The sequence below is a fragment of the Urtica dioica genome, chromosome 6 (assembly GCF_054948205.1).
Source record: "Urtica dioica subsp. dioica isolate 48M chromosome 6, U.dioica_male_clone48M_v1_H2, whole genome shotgun sequence".
Taxonomy (NCBI): domain Eukaryota; kingdom Viridiplantae; phylum Streptophyta; class Magnoliopsida; order Rosales; family Urticaceae; genus Urtica; species Urtica dioica.
This window is the reverse complement of record NC_142761.1, coordinates 44,419,689-44,444,844: the sequence shown is the minus strand read 5'-3', so window position 1 is coordinate 44,444,844 and position 25,156 is coordinate 44,419,689. Positions and strand designations below refer to the sequence as shown.

Sequence of the window (25,156 nt, the reverse complement as noted above, 5' to 3'; positions counted from 1 at the left end):
GTATTAGGATTATTAAATTTGATAGTTAAATGTGAGATAATTTTTATAATTTTATAATTAAGTTAAAAAAACTATGGAAAATTTAACAAATATTTCATTTAGAGATGGTAATTATATGAATATCACTATTTTAAGAAGTTTATAAATATTTCAATCTTTTTTATAATTTTTAAATAATTTTGTTGTTATTTTGAATGAAAATGTAAAAAAAAATATAGGAAAATGTTAAATGAAATTGTAAATGGGTTAACAAATGTCAAATAAAACTTAAAAAAAATTAAGACAAAAAAATTATAAAAATAATCTATTCTTAATAAGAACAAGATACATAAATTCTCGTAATTGTTTTTAAAATAAGGTTGATAGGGTAATTCCACAAAATAAAATAAAAATTAATCTTTACTAGGTTAATAACCTAATCTGAAATATCCGAGCCACCTCATTTTCAAAAAAAATTATTCATCAATATCTAATTTCCCATTCTTATTATGAGAATTAATTTTATCTCGAAAATATAGCATTTTTTATGGTTTTGTTGACATTGTTTAGAATTTTAGTTTACTTTTTGCTAACTGTTTACGGGTTTTATTTATTTTATTTTTGTTTAGCTTACAGATTCATTTAAAAACAATGACAAAATTATCTAATCGTTTTAAAAATGAGGTATTTAAAGAATTTTGAAAACGTGAGATATTGATGGAATCTACATCTTCAAACTAGATATTTAATTATAGACCACAAGCGTGGGCTTTCAAAGTGTCAACTTTGTTAAACTCTTTCAGTTTGCTAAATATTCTCTGTATTATACCTAACAAGCTTAATCTCATGTTTATTTACCCTCTCTCTCTCTCTCAAAATTTTATCACCTTGAAACAAAAATAAAATAACTAGCTTATTTGTACAAAACTAGCGATTATGATGAAGTTATATTCAATTTCATTTATCAACTGTTAGAATAAATAACTAGCACTATTGTTTAGAATAATCAGTATTTTTTTTCTTCAGTTTAAACGATTGATTAAATTGCATGACAATGATTGAATAATTGTTCTGTTTTATGACAATGCCAACGGTAGATGGGAATACAAAATAAATTTGATAACGCCAATTCAATTTTTTTATTAGTGGAATTTAAAAAAAAAAATCGTTTTTTCCACAGATTTTGGCTATAGTCATAAAAATTATATGTTATAAAAAAGCGGCGTAAAGTTGTCAAATTTTGCAAGTTTTTACCATAATCTCGATGATTCCACAACGAGACAACGTTTTCAACCCGTAGATATCCATTAAACCGAGAAATCGACAAATTTTGAGGGATTATAAACCATACTCTCCCTTTGTGGATATCGTTCCAATTCATTGTGCTAACTTGGCACACGTACAAGTTTGTTTTAGCACAATATTAAACTTTGCCGCAGCGAAAATTCAATCCGATGTGGTGAAGCTTTCGCGACATGTATATCTATGTATTCCCTTTTAAAGCATCTTAGAAGAGCTCAATATCATTTCAAGGATCAAACACAACAAGTATACAAGTACACTCTATTATGTATGTGGATCACTCAACATTAGAGAAGAGGGGATACAAATACTTCGTAATATTCACCAAATTAATATTCAGGTTTTTTTTTTTTTTTTTAACCTTACGCATCGCAGATTTGATACCTTTAAACCATTTAAGGAATATAGGGCTTTAGTTTAGAGATAAATATATAAAAGAAAAAATAAATTCAAAAAGAGATGACATCGTGATTTTTTCCGTTTGTAATTAATTTTTATTTTCAATTAATAAATTTATGTTTATTTTAAAACACATTGAACATCAATTTTTCATTAATCTTAACTCCGAAATCAACAAACTAATAGCTAATTTTATTTATCTCGCTACGAGGAAAAAGCACGTAGTACAATCCGCATTTTTTTGACATGCGAGTCTCATTCAAATTATTGTCACAAATTGGGTCATTAATTATATGGTGAGTTAATCCTCTTTAATTAATTTTTTCCAACATTTTATTTATGTTTTCCTTTCTAATTTTTTTAATATATATATATTTAGACCACGTAAGTCTACTTTTTGTCTACTTTTTTGGTTAAAAAAAACGAGCGACGTATCAATTGATCATCTTATCTCCATAATAATATTAATATACTATAATGTAGTTAGAAGGTCGCTATTATAAGAATATATAACTAGACGGAAGATATGGATTATAGCATGTACGAATGATATCGAATATATATACGTATATGTATACAAATATACATTTTAAGTTAATATAGAATCATCGGAAGTTGATGTTTCAACAAAGCTTCACCAACCATCATTTTCTTCTTACAAATGAAGAAAGCGGGGATTTTAAGTGGCCATGTCACATGTGGCTAAGTTCTTAACCATGTAATTAGTCATAGGACAATATGCATGTATATATATATATCATATATGTATGTGTATATATATATATATATATATATATATATATATATGTGTGTGTGTGTGTGTGTGTGTGTATCAGTGCATGTAAGCCTACCAACTGTATTTCCCACTTAATATCAAAAGAGAAAAATCGAAAGCAAGAAGGAACAAGCCGTATTTGAACTGCATTACTATTATAAATTTGAATATTATAAATCCATGCAAAACAACCTATCTAGGGCTTCATTGTCGTGGCAATCTTTTAGGTGAGCTTTGCTCATAAAAGCAATTTAATCTTTGAAATTTTATAATGAGTGTACCATCTTTTCAATTACTTATCTTTTTTTTTTCTAATGCTTGCGTCAGGGTTATGATCATGTATATTTCTTTTTGCAGAAACATGAATATACATGTTTAGTATCCTAAGAAAAAGGCCAAGAGAAAAAAAAAAAGAAAAAAAAAGACAGTATAGTTTGAAAATTAATTAATGACTATATCTTTCATGTATAGTATATAAATTGCTTATAGGCAGCTTTCCTTACGAAAATTAATTAATTAGAAAATAATTTTATTAACTTTAAGTGCAATATAATTATTTTGAAGTCGTACGCTTATTAATTTCTATAACATATAGAAAAATTGCTAGCTAATGTAGCAAATGACTCTAAAAAAAGAATGAAGTTCTCATTTTAACTTCAGCAGCACTTCAAAAGATCGATCAACAAAATATTCCAATGAATATTCTTTGAGGAGTATTTAACTTTATAGTAACTATATTTTAACTTAATTAATTAGAAGACTAGGAGTGCATTACCAAAGCGATTTATTTCAATTAGACTAGGAATGCATTTTAAGTTAAGCAACACTTCAGAAGATCAATAAAAAATTCAATTGAATATTCTTTGCGGAGCATTTAATTTCATAGTAACTATATATTTTTACTTAATTAATTAATAAGACGACTAAGAATGCATTAGAGCATGTTTAATGGTTTAGCTAATATGCATAGTTTCATTTGCCACATAGATTTTTCAAGCCACAACTCATTTAAGCTAACTTTCTTCTTTAATGATTAGCTAATATCTCTCATCTTGCTTGATAATTTACTATATTTTCTTTTAATTTACTTGCAATTTTCATTGGTTGAAAAAATGTGGGATCTACTAGTTTTGCTAGAGCTAAAGAGTTAAGCAACTTGCTCTATAAAGCTAATTTGCTTAGCTAAATCAATAACCAATATGCAAAACAATTGTTAAACAACTAGCTAAGAACTTTTAATATTTACTAACAAGTCCCTAAAATTGTTAAGCCAAGTACCATTAAAGATACTCTTACCAATGTGATTTATTTCGATTAAGAAATACAAAAAATAAATGTGTTTCTCAAAAGAATTTATTCTGATAGTTAGACTACTTGTTTGTCCTAGTTTTTTCTTTTATTAGAAAGATCAAACACTTTGATTGAAACGTGATAGAGTGAGCAGTTGTTTGTCAATATGTATTTATCGTCTACTAATAATGTGCATGGTGAAATATTTTTTGGAAAATTTTATTTACTAAAACATAGAGTTTTCATGTTTGTAGTTTTTTTTAAAACACAAACATACAAAAATGAAAAAAAATAGAAAAATCAAATTTACAATGTTAATTTTACTATTAAACATCACATAAATGATATTTAAAACAGAAACGTTAATAAAAAAAATAAAAGTGAGAGAGTTAACAAAATGCGATCGCTCGTTTTGGAGTTTACTATATTGATACGACATGATTTGAGAATATATGTAGATTAAAATATAAAATAAATACACTTGATGGCTTACCTTTTTTGAGATATTGAAAATACACCGACGACGAATTATCGGTGTATAATAATTAAATTCATGATTTGAAGAAGAGGAATATGATCATGAAATATGTCTACATCTTTGTTTGAAATTCAATTGTGCTTGTATCTTTCTGTTACCCAGCAAAACAAAAAATTAATTAAAAAATAAATAGGATATTGCTGTTTTGAGATTGTAAAGAACTAACACGCTAATTTGCAATATTTTTCTTTCCTTATTAGATTATTTTTTGAATCATTGACTACGACCCGCCATTAAGGGGAACTTGTAATAAGTTATTTTAATAAATAAATAAAAAGATAATAGTATATTTGTCTTTGCCATGATCATCATTTTCCCGGCTTATGATCACATTTGACTTTTAAGCCTTTACATGGTTAAACAAGTAACTTTCTCAAAAAAAAAAAAAAAAAAAAAAAAAAAAGTTAAATAAGTTCTCCGTCATTATTATAGTTACCAGCTCTAAAAGCCAAAGGAATTTCTGTTACCTGAGGATAAATTAAAAATAAAAACTTAATGAGATAAATTCATATCCTACTGTATATAATTATTATTTTGGTTTGCTTTGCCTGTAACAATTATAGATTGCCTGTTACCAAGTATTACCGAACTAATAACTTAAATTACACGTAACTTCCGTCTTTGATGCAAAAATAAACTAATAATTTAAATTTCATATACGTAAGTTCTAGACAAGGTGGCAATTGTCTGTCCAGCCGCGGGAAATAGCTGATTTTCCCTTGGGTGGAAAACGACATGTTTGGATTTTCAAGGTACGTGACTAGGCTCATCGAACCAATTTATTTATGTCCAAACAAAAAAAAAAGTCATGAAAATATTTTCAACATTGTAATTACTAATTACTATTACTAAACGTGTATTGAAAAAAATTATTCAATTATATTGGTTTGAACAACTAGTTGAATAATTATGTAAAAATAATGAAGTAATTAGTCAAATTAGCAGATAAAACATTCAGAGAGTTTGATACGTTCGGTGGTGAAAAAGACTCATTATCTCAATAATCAAAGGTACATGACTTAGGTTTGGAGACTTCCTCTCAATCGTCTAACTTCTTTGACTTCTCAAATGGATGACAATTTAAACTCCCTTTAGATCAGAGACTCCCTGTCTCTTGCACGCGACTTTTCCTTTCGAAGATCACACGATCCTCTCCCGAAGATCTTCTCAGTTTATCAATGCAAAACACCCATTCACAAACTCTGTACAAATAAAGCACATCAGCAGCAAGTTTCTTGAACTAGTTGCCTATGAAGATCTCCTAGCATAGCATAGAGACTAGTTCTAGGTTAAGGTCAGCGTGAATTGACCGAACAAAATCAGAGTTAATAACCTAATTCGACCAATACGGGGTTTTATTAGGTTAACATCAAATCTCTCGAGAATCTGTTATTTTCGGAAACCAAATATCCGAGAATATCTTTCCATGATATTTTGAACTGAAAATAGGATATTTCCAGTTCTTTTCGCGCGGGAAGGAAGTGACTTTAAATGACTCGGATCTTGAACATCTTCTTGCAGCTTGTCTTGAACAACTTTAGCAGAATTGTTTTGCCAAACTAAATCATGTCATAGAGGAACCGACAAACATTTATGTATTTATGCTTGAAATTAATTTATTTAGGAGATCGTTTTCTACGTTTCTTAGACAATCTACTAATTAGGGCCTAAAATAATTGTTTAACCTCCTTTGAGTTACATGATCGTGGAGTTGATTGACGGTTATGAGTATGTTTTATCGTTTGAGATTCGACAATTTTTTACATTACACACAGATTAAGACTCAAGAAATCTATGTTTGGCAGAAAAATTATATAAATGAATGAATAAATACGAGGCAAAATAATGGAAAATACAAAGAAACATATCAAAATTTTACTTGATTGTGCTTTGTAAAATAATGAGAATGGCGGATGGATGATTTTCTTATTATAACTATTATCTAAAAATAGAAATGTTAACCACCTGAGAGTAAGGCCCAATCATGGAATCGGGCATATTTGCCCAAATCTACGCCTCAAAGGACAACCTCAACCCGAACTCCTAGGTCTCAATTCAAGAACGAGCTTGACACAGAGGTTGGGTCCGGATGCTAAAACCACAAAATGGACTCAGCCAACCAGGTGGGGCCCACGCTATCGTGCACAACTCACCCAACAATTTCTCTCAACTTGAAACTTGGGTTCACATCATTCTTAGGATTCTTCTTTCAATAGTGACTACAACCGATAGCTAAATCTAGACTCATTCTCACCTCAAACATATAGCACGAAGAATAATTTTGATCGTCGAAAAGCGATTAGGTGAAAACCCTTGGCACCCCTATAGCCAGACGTGAAGCCATATGTAGGTCCATAGCCCCCCATCAATTTTTTTATTACACTTTTTGCTAGTTTTATTTTTTTTACCCTAAAAATTTACAGATCCATCCCGAGATTCCTGGCTTCGTTCCTGCCTATAGCTCAACATTTCTTCTCTTATTCTCAGGCAACCAAAGTTTGGGGAATTATCTCTTCTCTGTCAAGGTAAGGCGATGACCAAAGGATTCAAGCATCTGGCTACGTGCGGCCACAAAGTCTGACGCTGGGTAGAATTAAGGACTCATCTAAATGTTGATTCGGTCACTAGAGGGAGGAGATAAAAAAAAAACATGTACGTAATTCAGGTAAGCATTTCATTCTCTCTACAGAGAGACCTCGACAAACACATCATGATATCCATTTCCTTCTCTATAAACTTCCATTTTCTCGCGTTCTTGAACGTCTTCTCCTTATCCTTATTTGAGACAGTTATTAACTATCAAAATATTAAGATTATCAATTTTGATTAGATTTTTGAAAATTTTGCTCTAATAATATTATGACCTAGAAATTAATTAACAAACTCAATCGAGCTATGAATTTTCTTTTTTTTACCACCAAGCAAGTCCCAAGAACATACCACAACAAAGGAAGTTTCAACCCGAGGCTCCAACACATGTTTATACTAAATAAAAAATGTCCAATTCATAACAAAGGTGAAATAGTAAATGAACAATGTAAACGTATTTAAAACAGTACTAGTGAAATTAAAGACTATCTTGTTAGAAAATAGTCTATGATCGGAGACAACTTGTAATAAAAAAAAAATTATGTGTGCTGGTAATTAAGGTTGAGAAATAATTGAGTGAGCGGGATTGAGGTATTATATTAAAAAAAATATATGGGTGCATGATGGCGAGAACTGTAAATGATACCCGACCATCGGGGTAGAAGAATGTATAAAATGTTGAGCTTAATTATTTTTTTAACGAAAATTCTCATTAAAATTACAAAACTGGCAACGGCCATGTGTATGTATGTCAACAAATCATGCAATTGCATCAAAAACTTATTCGAGATCAAAATTGTCGCAGCTGTCAGAAGCTCGAGTTTTAGAGTCACACGGGTAAGAATTTTTTACGATGTTGGTAACTGAGGTGATAAAATAAATGGCTATAGAGAAGTTAAGAAAAGTCCAAATAAACCTAGAACAATTTCTTCGCTACTAAATAAGTCCTCAAAAAAGATACTCCAGACAAAATAAGTTTGAAATAGAAGCTCTTATGAATATTTGATTAATTAAAAATCCCTAACTCAAAACATAATTAGTAAAAGAGCTAGCGTAAAATTGATTAAGACAGTAATAGTGAACTAAACGTTAAAATATTTCAAGAAAGTAGTCTATGATCAACCTATCAATGATTTCAACTTGTCAATAGGAAAATATGAAGTATATTCCGTAAGCATTGGTCTCTCTTACATATTTAATATTACTTACGTTCAGATCAATCATATATCATAAGTAGCAGTAGGTGATCATTCAAATATTTAAAATACCCTTAAAAATATAATATGATACCCTTAAAAATAATATCATCACGATGGATAGACCGTAGTGACAATGAAAATTCCTTTTACCGACGAATTTCTCTCAGATTTACAACACATGCTCGTTCCACTAAATGACAACTAATTATGAAATATATTTTTTTTTTAATCCAAGGTTATGCGACATAATATGTTCTGTGTTTGTTGAATGTGACACGTCTCTGAACGATCTGCAAATTATTACAATTTCAACTGATTATTTTATTTGGTAAACTAGAACGTGAAAAGTTATGTTTCAACTTTCACATGGATTGAGCTTTTCTCGGTTTACTCGGTGTAACCAAATATTATAATTCATTGCATCTGTACAAAACTAAATCTACTAAGGTAGAGTATTCAGAGTTATATATATACATATATATATATATATATATATATATATATATATATATATATATATATCGACGGTGCTTATTTTAGAAGTTCACAGATTTTTGTTTGACTTTTTTATTTGCATATTTACGGTTTGATGGTTGTATACCAATTCATGTGGCCTTACTAAAATATTCCATTTTTTTGTTGTTACTATGATTGCACCACACAAAAAAACATTATTTTTGTTCCAGCTAATCATGATTTCAATATTTTGAGTAGGATATATTCATTGAAAATCTACAAATTATGAATGTTATCCAAAAGAAGAATGCGTAAGAATTTGAATCCTCTGTTTTTTTTTTTTTTTTTGGTGTTCTTCTAATTACAAAAGCCTTTTAAGTTTTAATCAACCGTTCTGTAAAAAAAAAATAATCGTTGCGTAACCTTTTTAACCAATCGCTCAGTAATAAAATACTGTCAGCTGCCACGCTGACAGTCTAGTCAGGATAGTCAGACAATCTAACGTGCTAATATATATAAAGCACATATTTCCTTTTTTTTTTTTTTTTTTTTTTTACCATAAACTAAGTTGAGATATGATCAGTTAAAAAACGCAAATGAACTTCAAAGAAATTGGGAAAAGTCTTCGAGTGGAAGAGTTTTGGGTAAATAGTTTTCAAGTAGCTTATTACGTATTTTTTTTCTGTGCTAGTTCATCGGAGACTCGGGTTGTGAGTCCTCAGGCGTATAACTTCATGTTATTTTCCCAATTAAGTGAAGTTTTTAAAATAGGTATGAACAAATCTGTACTTTGTAATTATAGGACCCTTGATAGTTTAATTCAACATGCATGTACCTGATAAACACATGATATATATATGTGTGTGTGTGTGTGTGATTTAAAAAAAAAACCTTATACTATGCAATTGATACTATGTATAACACACTACGTAGGACTAAACGGAATTCTTGATATCTTTATATGAATATAATTAAACTTTGAAATGAGCTTAAAATTAGTGATTATTAAGAATAATTGTTGTACAATGATAGAGAGAATATTTTAAATAACGCATCACCCTAATAATTCACGTTTCTTAACTTTTATTTATCTGATTTAAATTAATGTCGCAGAGGTTGGATCTTAGAGGCCACAGGGTTCGCAATCTCACTGCTATACTGGGTTGAATTTTTCATCAAATTTAGACGAGGAGAAAGGAGAAACGCAAGGCCAAGAGATTTGAATCATCATTATCGAACAAAGAAAGCTGTAACTAGTGAGTACTCTTTTATTTTCCTTGGCTTTTTCTTTTTGTACTTCTAAGCTGGATTATATTTATCTCCTATGTGAATTTCGGTTATTAATTAGCTTTTGTCTGCGCTTTCTTTCTAGCTTGCTATCTAGGTTTCCCTTGTGCTTTTTTAGTGCGTGATATGATAGAAATCTTATTTATTCATACATTCTTATTTATTTTTATATGACGATGTACGATGATAGTGAGTGCGACGGGTTGTACTTATTTATTCTAAATTGTTGTACTATTTACTTAAGTTTCTACGACGAATAGAGATCTCGCTCACTCAAAAAAAGTTTGAAGCTTATAGTTTGAACGCATCTTAACTCAAGTATGGTCCGAAAACGAGCGACAATAGAAGTTATCACACAATAGATTATAAAACAGTCAAGTCAACTTCGAGTGTAAGTTAAGGGGAAAACAAAAGTAATTTAAGTCTAGTCTAATGGTGAACGTGTTGGATTCTCTGTGCCGGAACATACTAATCTGGTCAATAAGGACCATAAGTTCCATCCTCTCGTAATAATATTTTTTTTTTTGTTCAAAATCAAATTTGTTTATGCTAAAAAAAACTGAGAAATGGTTTTATAGATCCCGCGACCTCTTTTCTTCATCCGTAAATACTATAACATATCTAACAAAAGATGAAATCTAAGGCTTTAATAATACAATCCTAAAAAAAGTTTTTTTTGGGGTTTACCGTCCGGTTCCAGTTTCAAGAAGGAACCAAAACTTCCAATTCACAAGTCTACCGGAACAGAAGTTTTGAAAGGTATTTTCGGATGGTCGGAACCAAAAATTATAGTCCCTTTCAAATTCAGACGCCCAAAATTTAGCACGTACAAATACACACTTCGCAATATCAAAGTAAAAAACAAGCCTTTTGGCTAGCAGAAAAAGTGATCCTATTCACAATATCAAAATAATTTAGCACGTACGAATACACACTTCACATCACAATGTCAAAGTAAAAATTCAAGCCTTAACAAATATCATGAAGTATGAACCTTCATATCTAGAGGATTATTTTTGTCAAGGTTCATAATTCATGATATTTGTCTAATGCTTGTTGGTGTGTAATGATAAAGCTTTATTCCAATTAACTAAAAGTTGCTTAAATATGTGGAGCGTATCTTAACTTAACTATACTTTGATTGAACCCTTTCACCAACTTGCAAAAGTTTTGCATATTTCTTTTCACTTCCCAACCCTTTATTTATGTTTTGCTTCACCGTCTCACATCATCCTTGTACGTAACTGAAAACTGTAAATAGTGTTAAACGAAAACTATTGTTGATCCAATACATATTTTATTTTCAGTACTAAATTTAAAATTGTAACTAGAAGCATGCAAGTGCTATGTGACCAGCTAGTTGTATTGCAATGTCTTCGTCTTTTTTTATATCCGTTATCTTAGGGACTATGTACAAAATATACACATAAGCAAATTTTAAATCCTTTGTTTTCTAAATTGGAAGCTGAGCATGTGCTCATGTGTCATGTTATTATTTTTCTAGTTAATTTTTTTTTAACAAAGTACAATTTCTCCATATAAGCCTACCTATTAATCTGAAACAGTCCAATAATTTATAGAAGACTTAGACAAGTTTGGATTCAGATTAACAATAGAAATAATTCCGCAATTTGTTTTAATTTTGAAACATTTGAAAACCAATGAAATTAAGGTTTATATGTGTGTGTATTAATTGCCGTGGTCCAAATTAAAGTAGACTATATATATATATATATATATATCAGAAAGTAGAGTGCTTTCACGTTCCATGTATACTTTTTTTAGATGCAAAAGAAAAACTAAATATCTATATAAAAAAAAACATAAATCATTTAAGGGCATTGTAGCGAAATAGTCAAAATGAAACTACGAAATTTGTTTTTAGCCTATGTTTCACAACTTTTAAGGAAATAGCCAACATGATTATGTGGCAATAATTAAGGTCTTATTTAACCTTATTTATTAATAAATTCGTAATTTTCTCTCTCCTATTTTTTTCCTACACTTTTTTTACATAAAAACTTCAAAAAACCATATCTATCTCATATGAACTCGAAATTGAGTGATTCCAAATCCTACGGATTTGTGACGCCGAGATCTTCAAAAATAGATCCATTGTGTTTGATGAAAAATAATGTTTAGTACCATAGATGTAGAAAAATCTACCTTAAATATGAAAATAACGGAAATTTTTTGAAATTATAAAAAAAATGGAAATGTAAATATGATGCATTAAACATAATTTTTCATCATACACATTGGGTCTATTTTTGAAGATCTCGACGCCACGAATTTGTAGGATTTGAAATCACTCAATTTCGAGTTCGTATGAAAAAAATACGAATTTTTGAAGTTTTGATGCAAAAAAAATTATTTGAAAAAAAATAAGTGAGAAAGTGACGAATTTATTAATAAATAAGGATAAATCATACCTTAATTATTGCCACATAAGCCATTTGGCTATATCCCTAAAAATTATCAAACATAGGCTAGATCCAAAATCACATGTTTAAAGTGGTCTAGTTAGTTACAAATCTCATCATTTAATTGAACAATCAGAATTTGATATTTTGGACGATAAATGGTTAAAATCTATATGTATTAAAAACTATAAATCAGATTGACAAAAAGACGATACATTATAATTTTAAAATATCTAGACACAGGGGGGCGAGCACAAATATTATGTGACTTTAAGCAGAATAAAAAAATTAGTTTTCTAAATATATATTAAAAAATAAGTATAATAGTTTATTTTTAAAAAAATTTGAAGCTTTTTTTTCCCTAAAATGTGAAGTTTTTTAAGGCTTTTTTTCCACAAAATTTTTTGGAGTCTTAAGTCATTGCTTAAGGGCTTAACCCTTGGGGTCGGGCTGTCTAGACATTGCGATATTGTTAATTTAGTTTAAAAAAAAATGATACATATTGTAGATACATTTCCAAAAACAGTTAGAAATCATCATATTTTGTCCAAAAATGTAAACGCACTCCAATTTTGACATTATATAAAAAATTATTTTGCATCTCTCTCTCTCTCTCTCTCTCTCTCTATATATATATATATATATATATATATATATATATATATATTATACATGTACACATATATATTATGTGAAACTGGAAGCCAAACACATGATATGATTGGTATCACATGGCGTCTTTGAATGAAAAAAGTCATCATTTTCATTATATTGTCGATCCATTTAAATTTGAAGTAAGTGCAATGTGGTAGGAGCAAAGGGTAAGAGTAGTTATAGCGCTAGAGCTTTCATATTTCACTTAATCTCCGCCTAAAAAAAGAGGTTAATAATTAATATATAATTTGGTACAATATTCATATATTTATATATATATTCTTTTCGTGGTCGACCGAATTTGGTTGCCACAATAGTCTTCGTGATTCTTAGAATCCTATCATGTTATAATTGTAGTTGGCCAAATTTGTCGAATTCAGTAGAATATGAAATCATGTTATGTTAGTGTTATCATGTTGTGAGATTTATGGAATAGATTGTTAAGAGCCGTTTCATGTTATATTTGAGATACAATTTAGAGAAGAAAATTATATATATATGTACATGCAAAAAAATTAATTAGTACAAATTTGAAAAATAATCACTAATATTATATAAACTAGACATATATTCGGCTGGCGTGACTAAAAGCCACAAAAATTTGACCAAATAAGCTTGAAGACCAAAAGTTATACACCATATATATCACTCACGTTTGATCACGACTAATCACCACCGACCATATATGCATATATATTTAAACGATATCACAAGTATCGGAAAACCATTGCTATACGACGAGTGAAAATGATTCGACATGCAGTGGTTGACGTAAATGAGTTGCATGAGAGAAAAATTAAACCTGGTAAATAAGAAATTAAAGATAAAAGTGTGCATGAATTCCAAATTCTACAATTAATGTATATAAAAATCACAATAGGTATTATTACGTCTAAAAATTCAAATTTCTCTTCATAAATTACTATATAATCTAATAATAATTATGTTGCAGAGTCCTTTGAACAAGATCGACTAAAGGTCAAGATAACTACAAATGAGATTGAATATAGCTTATGAAACCTCAATATTTATTGGGGATTAAGTAAGCGCATTTAGTTATAGAACCTTAATATACCTGAATCGATGATTATAAATTAAAATGAGTAACGTAATTTCCATAAATATAAATTAGAAATAAGTATTCACACAAATGGAGGGATAGTAATGTCACCAAATGTAAAATAATGCCAAAAATCAGAAGTTGCTATTATTTCACAAAAATAATATATAACTAATTCGCCATGGAACATGGCAGTGTGTATATGGCTACGTTCTTAAATATGTTTCTCTCTTCTTCCTAAAAATAGTTAACATTTCTGCTATAGATGTCGTGGAAGATATTATAGAAAATGTAAGTCTCGTTAATTGGCTTATTTAATTATACATCAAAATGGGACCAAAAAAACAAAGACACGTCGTCGAATTAGAAATCAGAAATGAAATAACTAACATAATTATTTAATAATTTCTTGTTTATTTTATGTTAAATAATAGAGAAAGGTTTGTCATTATTTCTTGTGTACCTGGCTAACATGTCTAAGGAAGGTTCAAAGCAGTCATTGGATGCCAAAAAAAAAAAAAAAATCGTCATTTAGTTATATAGCAGCCATGCACTGTATCCCAACCAAGATTAATCGGACGTCTATAAATTGTCCACGTCATACTCTTTTGTTATATCATATCATTATTAGCACTCGTTTTCCACATTACGACCAAAGCTCTCTCTTTCATTTCTTTCTTTTTTTTTTCTCTTTTTTCTTCCCGGTAGCTGAAGATTCTTTTTACCCAACATGTTGCCATTCGAAATAAGGCAAAGAAGTGTAATAGCGAAATACTACAAAATTAAGATAAAATATTTCGAAAGTTGTGGAAAAAAAAAAAATGAATTGAATATTGCGTGATTTGCATGCTTTTATTATTGATGAAATTGAGAGAGAGCAGTTGAGGACTAGTTCTCTTCTCTCATCCCATTTTGGAATAAAAATTCAAATGGACGAATGAGTAGAAGCTATAACGAAAACTAATATGGCCAGCTACGAGAGAGAGAGAGAGAGAGAGAGAGAGAGAGAGAGAGAGAGTTGGATTAATAAAACAAAAAAAAAATAGTGGGGACATAGAATTGGTCCCACTTGACAGCTTTGTTCCAACGACTCAATTACACTATAAATGCCATGCACTCATCTTTATCACAAACACAGAAACACAATACCAATTCTCCTCTTCACTTCTCTTCTCTTCTCTTCACTTCCACTTTTCTTTTCATCTACTTTTTCAGAGAGAGAGAGAGACATTGAGAAAATTTTCGGTAAATCTCTCCGATGAGGAACCCGGGCGGCGGCCCTACAAGGCCGGGTCGTCTTTGGTCACACCTCGCCTTGACTTTGGCGGTGATCGTTGTCTCCATAAATGCCGGTTCTGCCCATCCTGAAGAGCCCTACATCTACGCCTCCCCCCCACCACCCTACGTCTACAGCTCCCCCCCTCCCCCCGAGAAGTCCCCTCCCCCGCCTTACGTCTACAGTTCCCCACCTCCTCCTGTGAAGTCTCCACCAGCGCCGGTCTACGAGTACAAATCTCCACCACCACCAGCTCCGGTGTACGAGTACAAATCTCCACCACCGCCAGCTCCGGTGTACGAGTACAAATCTCCACCACCACCAACTCCGGTGTACGAATACAAATCTCCACCACCGCCAACTCCAGTGTACAAGTACAAGTCTCCACCACCGCCAGCTCCGGTGTACGAGTACAAGTCTCCACCACCGCCAGCTCCGGTGTACGAGTACAAGTCTCCACCACCGCCAACTCCGGTGTACGAGTACAAGTCTCCACCACCACCAACGCCAGTGTACGAGTACAAGTCACCGCCGCCACCAACCCCGACTTATGCATCTCCACCACCTCCGAAGGACCCTTACTACTACAAGTCTCCACCACCACCATCGCCGGTGTATGAGTACAAGTCTCCACCACCGCCAGCTCCGGTGTATGAGTACAAGTCTCCACCACCTCCAACTCCGACTTATGCGTCCCCACCACCTCCTAAGGACCCTTACTACTACAAATCCCCTCCACCACCAACGCCGGTGTACGAGTACAAATCTCCACCACCGCCGAGCCCAAAATACGTTTACAAGTCACCACCACCTCCGTCGCCGGTGTACGAATACAAATCTCCACCACCACCGACCCCGAAATATGTTTACAAGTCACCACCACCTCCGTCGCCGAAATACATCTACAAATCACCACCGCCACCATCGCCAGTGTACGAATACAAATCTCCACCACCACCGACTCCCACCTATGTCTATAAGTCACCACCGCCTCCGTCACCCAAGTATCTGTACAAATCACCACCACCACCTGTAAAGGACCCTTACTACTACAAATCACCACCACCACCATCCCCAGTGTACGAATACAAATCTCCACCACCACCGTCACCAGTCTATGTCTATAAGTCACCACCACCTCCGTCACCCAAGTATCTCTACAAGTCACCACCACCCCCTCCTAAGGACCCGTACTACTACAAATCTCCACCACCGCCAACACCTGTGTATTACTACAAATCTCCACCGCCACCAACTCCAAAGTACTACTACAAATCTCCACCACCACCAGTGTACTACTACAAATCTCCACCGCCGCCATCACCAGTCTATGAATACAAATCTCCACCACCACCAGCTCCGACCTATGTCTACAAGTCTCCACCGCCACCCGTCCCATACTACCCGCACCCGCAGCCGCACCCGCAGCCTCACCCGCACCCTCACCCATACCCGCACCCGCACCCGCACCCGCACCCTCACCCGCTCGTATTCAAGGTGGTCGGAAAGGTCTACTGCTACAGATGCTACGACTGGACTTACCCTGAGAAATCTCACAACAAGAAGCACCTTAAGGGTATGTTATTCTTTAAATATTTTCATTAGATAATTACTTGTTTCACTTTGTTATAGAAAAGTACATGGCTTGAAAAGAAAACGGAATATTCTTTGCATGAATAAATAAATATTAGCGTAGGATTTTTTTTGTTTTAAGATATATTTGAACTTCTTTCTAGTTGGATGCAAAAAAAATCATTTTTTTATGCCAGTGGTAGTAATAATTACATGTTTTTTTTTTATTCCTAATATAGTGTCTATAACGTGAGAATATAGAAATGATAAAAATGTTTTGGTTGCATTATTACATGCAGTTTCTGCTTTATTTCTTTACTTTTCCTTATCCCGAATGAATAAAGTTTAGGTGGGTTGTGGACTTTTTGAAAAGATTTTCAAGGAGCTAGCTATTAGAGCTAAGACTACGTTTATTTTTTTATATACAAAATATGTGATATTTTATTTATGTTCATTTGATCTTTACTCCTTTTTACGTTTTTCTATATATTTTTTTTCTTTTTTAAAATAATAGATGGGATGTCCATAATGTAGTTAACAGTAGCTAGCAATTTGCTAAACACCATTAAACCAAATAGCGTATAATTAATTGTTATTTTATTCTTGACTTAGTAATAAAGACCTAAATGTGAATGTGAAAAGATTTTTCAACAGAACCAAAGAATAAAAACACTCTAAATAACTTATTGTTTTATACTATGAGAACTTGCTAGCGCATCTCTAATATTAAATTCAATCATATTGACTTGCATAATATCATCATAATATCCAATATATTATTTATTTATGTTCTAGTAGTTAGTTGCAATATTATATAAGTCTAGTAACAGTTCCATACATGATTAAAGACACAAATAATTAACATCATTTAGGAAAGACAAATGATTAGTACTATAGTTGATTAAAAAAAATACACCATGATTATTCAACTACAATATTTAATCATAATCATATTTAACTAATGTGATGGGTTTTTAGGCGCTGTGGTTGAGGTGACATGCAAGGAAGACTACAAGGAGGTCAAGGCCTACGGAAAGACCAAAATCAACGGCAAATACAGCATCCGAGTGGAAGGATTCAACTACCGAAAATACGGAGGCAAGGCATGCACAGCCAAGCTCCACGCGGCTCCCAAGGGCTCGGCTTGCAACGTCCCGACCAAGCTCAACGGCGGAAACAAGGGCGCCACGCTCAAGATCAAGTCCAAGGACAAGTACGAGGTCGTTCTCGTGGCTAGGTCGTTCGCCTATGCTCCCAAGAAGCCCTACAAGGAGTGCCACAAGGAGAAGCCAGAGTACCACACTCCTCCTTACTACTACAAGTCCCCGCCACCACCGTCGCCAGTCTATGAGTACAAGTCTCCACCGCCACCAACTCCGACCTATGTATACAAGTCTCCACCACCACCAACTCCGACCTATGTTTACAAGTCACCACCACCTCCATCACCGAAATACATCTATAAGTCTCCACCGCCACCATCGCCGGTTTATGAATACAAATCTCCACCACCACCGACCCCGACCTATGTCTATAAGTCACCACCACCTCCGTCACCGAAGTATATATACAAGTCTCCACCACCCCCCGTAAAGGATCCGTACTACTATAAATCTCCACCACCACCATCACCAGTATATGAATACAAGTCTCCACCGCCTCCTACCCCGACCTATGTCTATAAGTCACCACCACCACCATCACCTGTATATGAATACAAGTCTCCACCACCACCTACCCCGACCTATGTCTACAAGTCACCACCACCACCATCACCTGTGTATGAATACAAGTCTCCACCACCACCTACCCCAACCTATGTCTATAAGTCACCACCACCTCCATCACCAAAGTATTTGTACAAGTCTCCACCACCACCGGTGAAGGACCCGTACTACTACAAATCTCCACCACCACCATCACCGGTCTATGAGTACAAATCTCCACCACCACCAACTCCGAAGTACGTGTACAAGTCTCCACCACCACCATCACCGGTCTATGAATACAAATCCCCACCACCACCAACTCCGAAATACGTGTACAAGTCTCCACCACCACCATCACCAAAATACATCTACAAGTCGCCACCCCCACCATCACCGGTCTATGTGTACAAGTCCCCACCACCACCAACTCCGACTTATGCATCCCCACCCCCTCCTAAGGACCCTTACTACTACAAGTCCCCACCACCACCATCACCGGTTTATGAGTACAAATCTCCACCACCCCCAACTCCGAAATACGTCTACAAGTCCCCACCACCACCATCACCGGTCTATGAGTACAAGTCTCCACCACCACCAACTCCGACTTACGCATCCCCGCCTCCTCCTAAGGACCCTTACTACTACAAGTCCCCACCACCACCCTCACCGGTCTATGAGTACAAATCTCCACCACCCCCAACTCCGAAATACGTCTACAAGTCCCCACCACCACCATCGCCGGTCTATGAGTACAAGTCTCCACCACCACCAACACCGACTTATGCATCTCCACCCCCTCCTAAAGACCCTTACTACTACAAGTCCCCACCACCACCATCACCGGTCTATGAGTACAAATCTCCACCACCCCCAACTCCGAAATACGTCTACAAGTCGCCACCACCACCATCGCCGGTCTATGAATACAAGTCTCCACCACCACCAACTCCGACTTACTCATCCCCGCCTCCTCCTAAGGACCCTTACTACTACAAGTCCCCACCACCACCATCGCCGGTTTATGAGTACAAATCTCCACCACCCCCAACTCCGAAATACGTCTACAAGTCCCCACCACCACCAACTCCGGTCTATGAGTACAAATCTCCACCACCCCCAACTCCGAAATACGTCTACAAGTCCCCACCACCACCATCTCCGGTCTATGAGTACAAGTCTCCACCACCACCAACTCCGACTTACGCATCCCCGCCTCCTCCTAAGGACCCTTACTACTACAAGTCCCCACCACCACCATCACCGGTCTATGAGTACAAATCTCCACCACCCCCAACTCCGAAATACGTCTACAAGTCCCCACCACCACCATCGCCGGTCTATGAGTACAAGTCTCCACCACCACCAACACCGACTTATGCATCCCCACCCCCTCCTAAGGACCCTTACTACTACAAGTCTCCACCACCACCCTCACCGGTCTATGAGTACAAATCTCCACCACCCCCAACTCCGAAATACGTCTACAAGTCGCCACCACCACCATCTCCGGTCTATGAATACAAGTCTCCACCACCACCAACTCCGACTTACTCATCCCCGCCTCCTCCTAAGGACCCGTACTACTACAAGTCCCCACCACCACCTTCACCGGTCTATGAGTACAAATCTCCACCACCACCATCGCCGGTCTACGAGTACAAATCTCCACCACCCCCAACTCCGAAATACGTCTACAAGTCCCCACCACCACCCTCACCAGTTTACGAGTACAAATCTCCACCACCCCCGACTCCTTCCCCACCTAAGGACCCGTACTATTACAAATCCCCTCCACCACCTTCTCACCCCATAGAGCCACCGTACCACTACAGCTCTCCCCCGCCTCCGGTCCACTCTCCCCCACCACCGTACGAGTACAGCTCTCCCCCACCACCCGTGAAGACACCACCACCGGTTTACATGTACACATCTCCACCACCGCCGGTTTACTAGGCTCCCCAATCTCACCCCCAACACCTAAACCCTTTGTAAGTAACACTCATTCATTGATCATGTACAATAATCCTAATCAATTAGCAACCACTAATCTTATTGTTTTTTTTTATTTACAGGTTTTAATTTGAAAAGTCGAATAAAAAGAAGTCTACATCGCTGCACACCACCACGCCCACAATAATAAGAGTCTGGTTTTGCCGTCATCGGCGAAGCCATGACACAACGAGTGTTTCCACGTCATTCCCGGTGCCAGCGTTGCAAGTGCTTCTATTGTTTTCAAGTTGGAGTTATTTATTATTATTATTATTATTATTTGGTGGTTTTGTTGAGAAAAGCAAACTTAGAAGAAAATGGGTATTCGAGGTTAAGATAGGGTTATGAAGGTAAAAACTTTTGGTCGTGTCTGTGTATTAATAAGTTTCAAATTATTTATTATTGCTGTACAGAAATGGCCATTTGTGTGTGGATTGGAAGCTGCTATTTGTTTGTTTGTTTGTTTTGTAATGCCTTGTTGGGTCCACCAGATTGCTATTTAATAAAAGTCATGTTTATTTTTTCCCTTCAGATTCTTCTTTCCTTCAATTATTTCTTCTTAGTATTACAACACCTTTGACATGTCATCATCACTTTATTATGCCCATGTGCGTATACGTACATATATATGCATTTCTTCAACAATTCTATATGTATACGTTTTGTCCACCGAATCGCAAACACGTTTAGTGGACTTTATAACTTTTTTTCCTCGCAGTGCTCTATGTGGCTATAATTGCTATCTTTCCAATTCCACAAAAAAAAAATAAAAAAATAAAAAATAAAAAAATGAATCTTTATTATTTCACCTGTAGTAGAGATATATCGTTACTATTAAACTAGGTACGTGTACATGTAGCTAAAAATATCTTTTAATGATTGTCAGTGTAGCTCTTCTCCGGACTGTAATTCGTTTTGTTAAACTGAGGTGATTTTGAAAAGTAATATATATATATATATATATATATATATATATATATATAATAGAAATGTCTGAACTATATGAATCCTGCGCGTCATGGTTATCTTTTTTTCTTTTTAAATTATTGATATTTTATAAATAGAGAATTGTTACAAATAAATAAGCTTATTCAAGATATTTATTTTGCAACTCAGGTCATGTTTGTTTCTCCAATCAAAAACTGTTTTTGAGTTGAAAAATTTGAAAACAAAAAACGAAAATGTGTTTGGTTTAATTTTTCGGAAAAAAATTTCAAAAAATTTTGAAGTTGTTTTGTAAAAAAGTAAAGAAAACTGAAAACAAATAAAATGTGTTTTTGGAAAAAAATTTCTTCTCTTCTCTTCTCCTTCTCCTAATCTTCTCTTTTCATTCTTTCAAAAACAAAAATGAAAACTATACCAAACACTTTTTTCAGTTTTTTCACTTTCTCAAAAACAAAAATGAAAACTGTACCAAACAGCTTTTTGAAAACAACTACAAAATCATTTTTCAATACAACTACAAAAATTAGAAAATAGAAAACAAAAACTTTTTGAGTTAACTACCAAACACAACCATAAGTTGTTTAACTATGATAAGGGTATCTTAGAATTTGACTACTAACTTTATCTTTTTTACCAAACAAAGTTTTGATGTTTCAAATCGCCACATAACTATAATACTCTTAAGAAGATAAAGGTAATAGATTTGAAATTGACAAATAAATTATTCGAAAAAAATTATGGAAGGAAAACTAGATAATAAATAATGTATTTTTTTGAAAATACTACCTTTTTATAATGTAATATAAATTTATATATTGTTTACATATAAATCTCTATTTCTAAGTTTTAAAAAAAATATTCCATTTTAACATGAATAATTAATAATTAATATATTGTTTTGCATGTTTTATTTAAAAAAGGAAAGAAAAAAAATTAATTTCAAAGATATATTACACTTAAACTTGGACAAGCGAAATCCGAACAAATTAGAATTTGGTTCCATTTCAGCCATGATACTGGAATATTCTTTTATAGTACAGTTCACGTAAATGAAAATTCTAGTACTTGTTCGGTATCGCTTCAGAAAAGAAAAAAAAAATGTATTTTTAGTATTTTGAGGGAATTTAGACCACTTTCACAATAGAACGGTATGTTCTTATTGATAAAAGAATTTCGACAAGGATATAACAAATATCTTGTCCTTTATGTTTCCCCTAGTACCTTAAAAACCATAGCGGAATTCCGTTCACGTAAATGAAAATTCCGGTATCTTTCTGATACCGTTTCGGGAAGAAAAAAAAACATTTTATTAACTTAGAATATACAATTTTAGTATTTTAGAAAATTATTTATGAGAAACAAATTGTTTTACTCCGGTTTGGACGGAATTTCGACCACTTTAAGGGAATAGAATGATCTAATTTCTAACTGTTCCCAAATTTTTGACAAGGATATAACGAATTTTTGTTCCCTTTGTTTGCCATAGTTTAATTACACTGTAGACACTTCTTTTAATGAAAATGTGTAATTATGGGGAGAGAGAGAGAGGAGAGAGAGAGAGAGATTGGTGGAATGTGGGACATATGTATTTTGTAATCTTATTTGAGACGTGTAAAGTGGTGAAACCTGGTTTGAACTTTGAATACATATTGGACCAAATTAAAAGATAACACAGCTGGGTCCATATAAATATCTTAAACTCATTATTGGAAGAATCAAATTGCATAAAGATTACCGATATCACCTCAATATATATCAAACTTTTAAATATATGCGATATCTAATTATATCTAACCGATATCTAGATTTTTGAAGAGTCTCGATATGATATGTATGATATAACTTATAATTTTAAAATATCATACAACTTTTTTACAAAAATTGTGAGTTAAATAGTTAAAATTCGATAAAATATTGTTCAATTTTTATGAATCTCATTTTTAAAAAAATTTGTATAATATGTTTACTAATTTTATTTTTTATTTTGAATTATTGTTGACAGAGAACATTTATAGTACACATGTCATTATGAATAATAATTTCATATCAAGTCTCGTACTCATAAAAAAAATAAACATATAAATTGTAGCAATCTAAATATGTATATGAAGAACATTAATTTAATTTGAAAAATAAATAAAAATTAATATATGTTAAGATTTTGATTTTGAAATATATATATATATATATATATATATATATATATATACATATCATTTTATAAAATATCCGTCGATATTTTCGTCGATAATCGATATCTCAGTAAAATTTTGATCGGTATATCAGTAGCGATATTTTAAATATCTATAAAATCTCCGTTTGTATTTCCGTCGGTAACCGATATCTCAATAAAACAGGATCATCGATATCTGATTGGTAACGATATTTAAAATCTTGATAAATATATATATAACATGGCCTCATGACTCTGATCCATACATTCATTAAATTATGGGACTGTCAATAATGTCCCACCATATCAACATCTATTTCGATTTTTTCTTTCATAATAGTATTTCAACTTTTTTTTTTTGTGGAAAATAGTTTTTTTTATATATGATTGAGACTAGAAAAAAGAAATCAATTTGGCGAAGATTAGACGAAGAATAGTGATGGGAGCAGGTGAGCTCACAGCTGCAAAGTTAACCACATATATGTTTATATATTTCAATAATGTGTATCATTTTTTTTTTTTTTTGCCTACACATCGAAAAGTCAAAAGCACTAAATAAATGATTATGAGATATATCAATGACAAATCAACCTTTGTTGTTTTCTCGTGGGTACTTTCTCTTCCATGTGATATTCTCTCATAGTCCATTCGTTTAGCTAACATGGGTCCAGAAATAAATATTCTGTCCACTTTGATAGCTCTGATATGCGCATAAGCATAAATTTTTAGAAGAAATGCGAATATTATAATGCCAACTAAGCACCCAAAAATAAAACAAAAATTAGAAGGGGAAAAAAAAAAGAGATAGCCGCCTGTAAAGCAAACAAAAAGAGTGACGTCATTCTTGCACGTCATGCGCTCAATAATTGTGACTAGCCGCCTATAAAATTATAAATAAACTTATTTTAATATAAATAAATAAATCAATTAGCGATCTATTTTGCGAGAAGAAAAAAAAATCATTCTAATTGTTACGGAAAAATACTGAAGTATTGCCCATCTAAATTTTCTAATACATCGGAGACGTCAAACAATATTACTAGAAATCTCATATTTCATAATCACTTCACAATCACACAATGTGTTATAAAGACCCTTTCTCTGTTAATCTACAAATCTCATCACAAGATACTTAATCTACAATTTATTTTGAATTAGTGAGCACTTGAAATATGTGTGAGATCTGTGTGAGATGGTATCGAGTCTCGACATATGGTGTGACCGCAACGACAACATTCGAGAATAGAACGTGTGAAATAATCGATCAAACTCGTAAATGTCTATCGACCAAGATTAAAATAATAGATCAGTCAATTTAAGAAATGATTTATTGATGGATTGTATGAAGACGTTCGATCGATAGCGGGTTCGAAGTGATCGAGAGCTTAAGTCCATCGTTTTTTTAGACCAAGAACATCAATAGTAGGCCTCACACACTACTTCAAGGACATAATTCTAACACTTCATGTAATTGATTAAAAAATAGTTATTCTTATAAATAAAAAGTTGAATTGATTAAAAAATAGTTCTTGTTATAA

General features: G+C 33.3%; 1 protein-coding gene across 1 annotated transcript; it reads left to right on the top strand.

Moving 5' to 3' along the window:
* The first annotated feature begins 15,082 nt into the window (after positions 1-15,082).
* On the top strand, positions 15,083-21,031 carry LOC149394530 (uncharacterized). Its single transcript, XM_089616650.1, has 3 exons — positions 15,083-16,803; positions 17,778-20,499; positions 20,584-21,031. The coding sequence occupies exons 1-2, from the start codon at positions 15,210-15,212 to the stop codon at positions 20,462-20,464; spliced, it is 4,281 nt and encodes a 1,426-aa protein (XP_089472776.1). The 5' UTR covers positions 15,083-15,209; the 3' UTR covers positions 20,465-20,499; positions 20,584-21,031.
* The last annotated feature ends 4,125 nt before the right edge of the window (positions 21,032-25,156 follow it).

Excerpts from the sequence above, each read along its gene's own strand:
- LOC149394530 (XM_089616650.1), top strand. The coding sequence starts at position 15,210 with ATGAGGAACCCGGGCGGCGGCCCTACAAGGCCGGGTCGTCTTTGGTCA. Across the intron at positions 16,804-17,777 it reads CAACAAGAAGCACCTTAAGG|GCGCTGTGGTTGAGGTGACA; the intron begins GTATGTTATTCT and ends ATGGGTTTTTAG.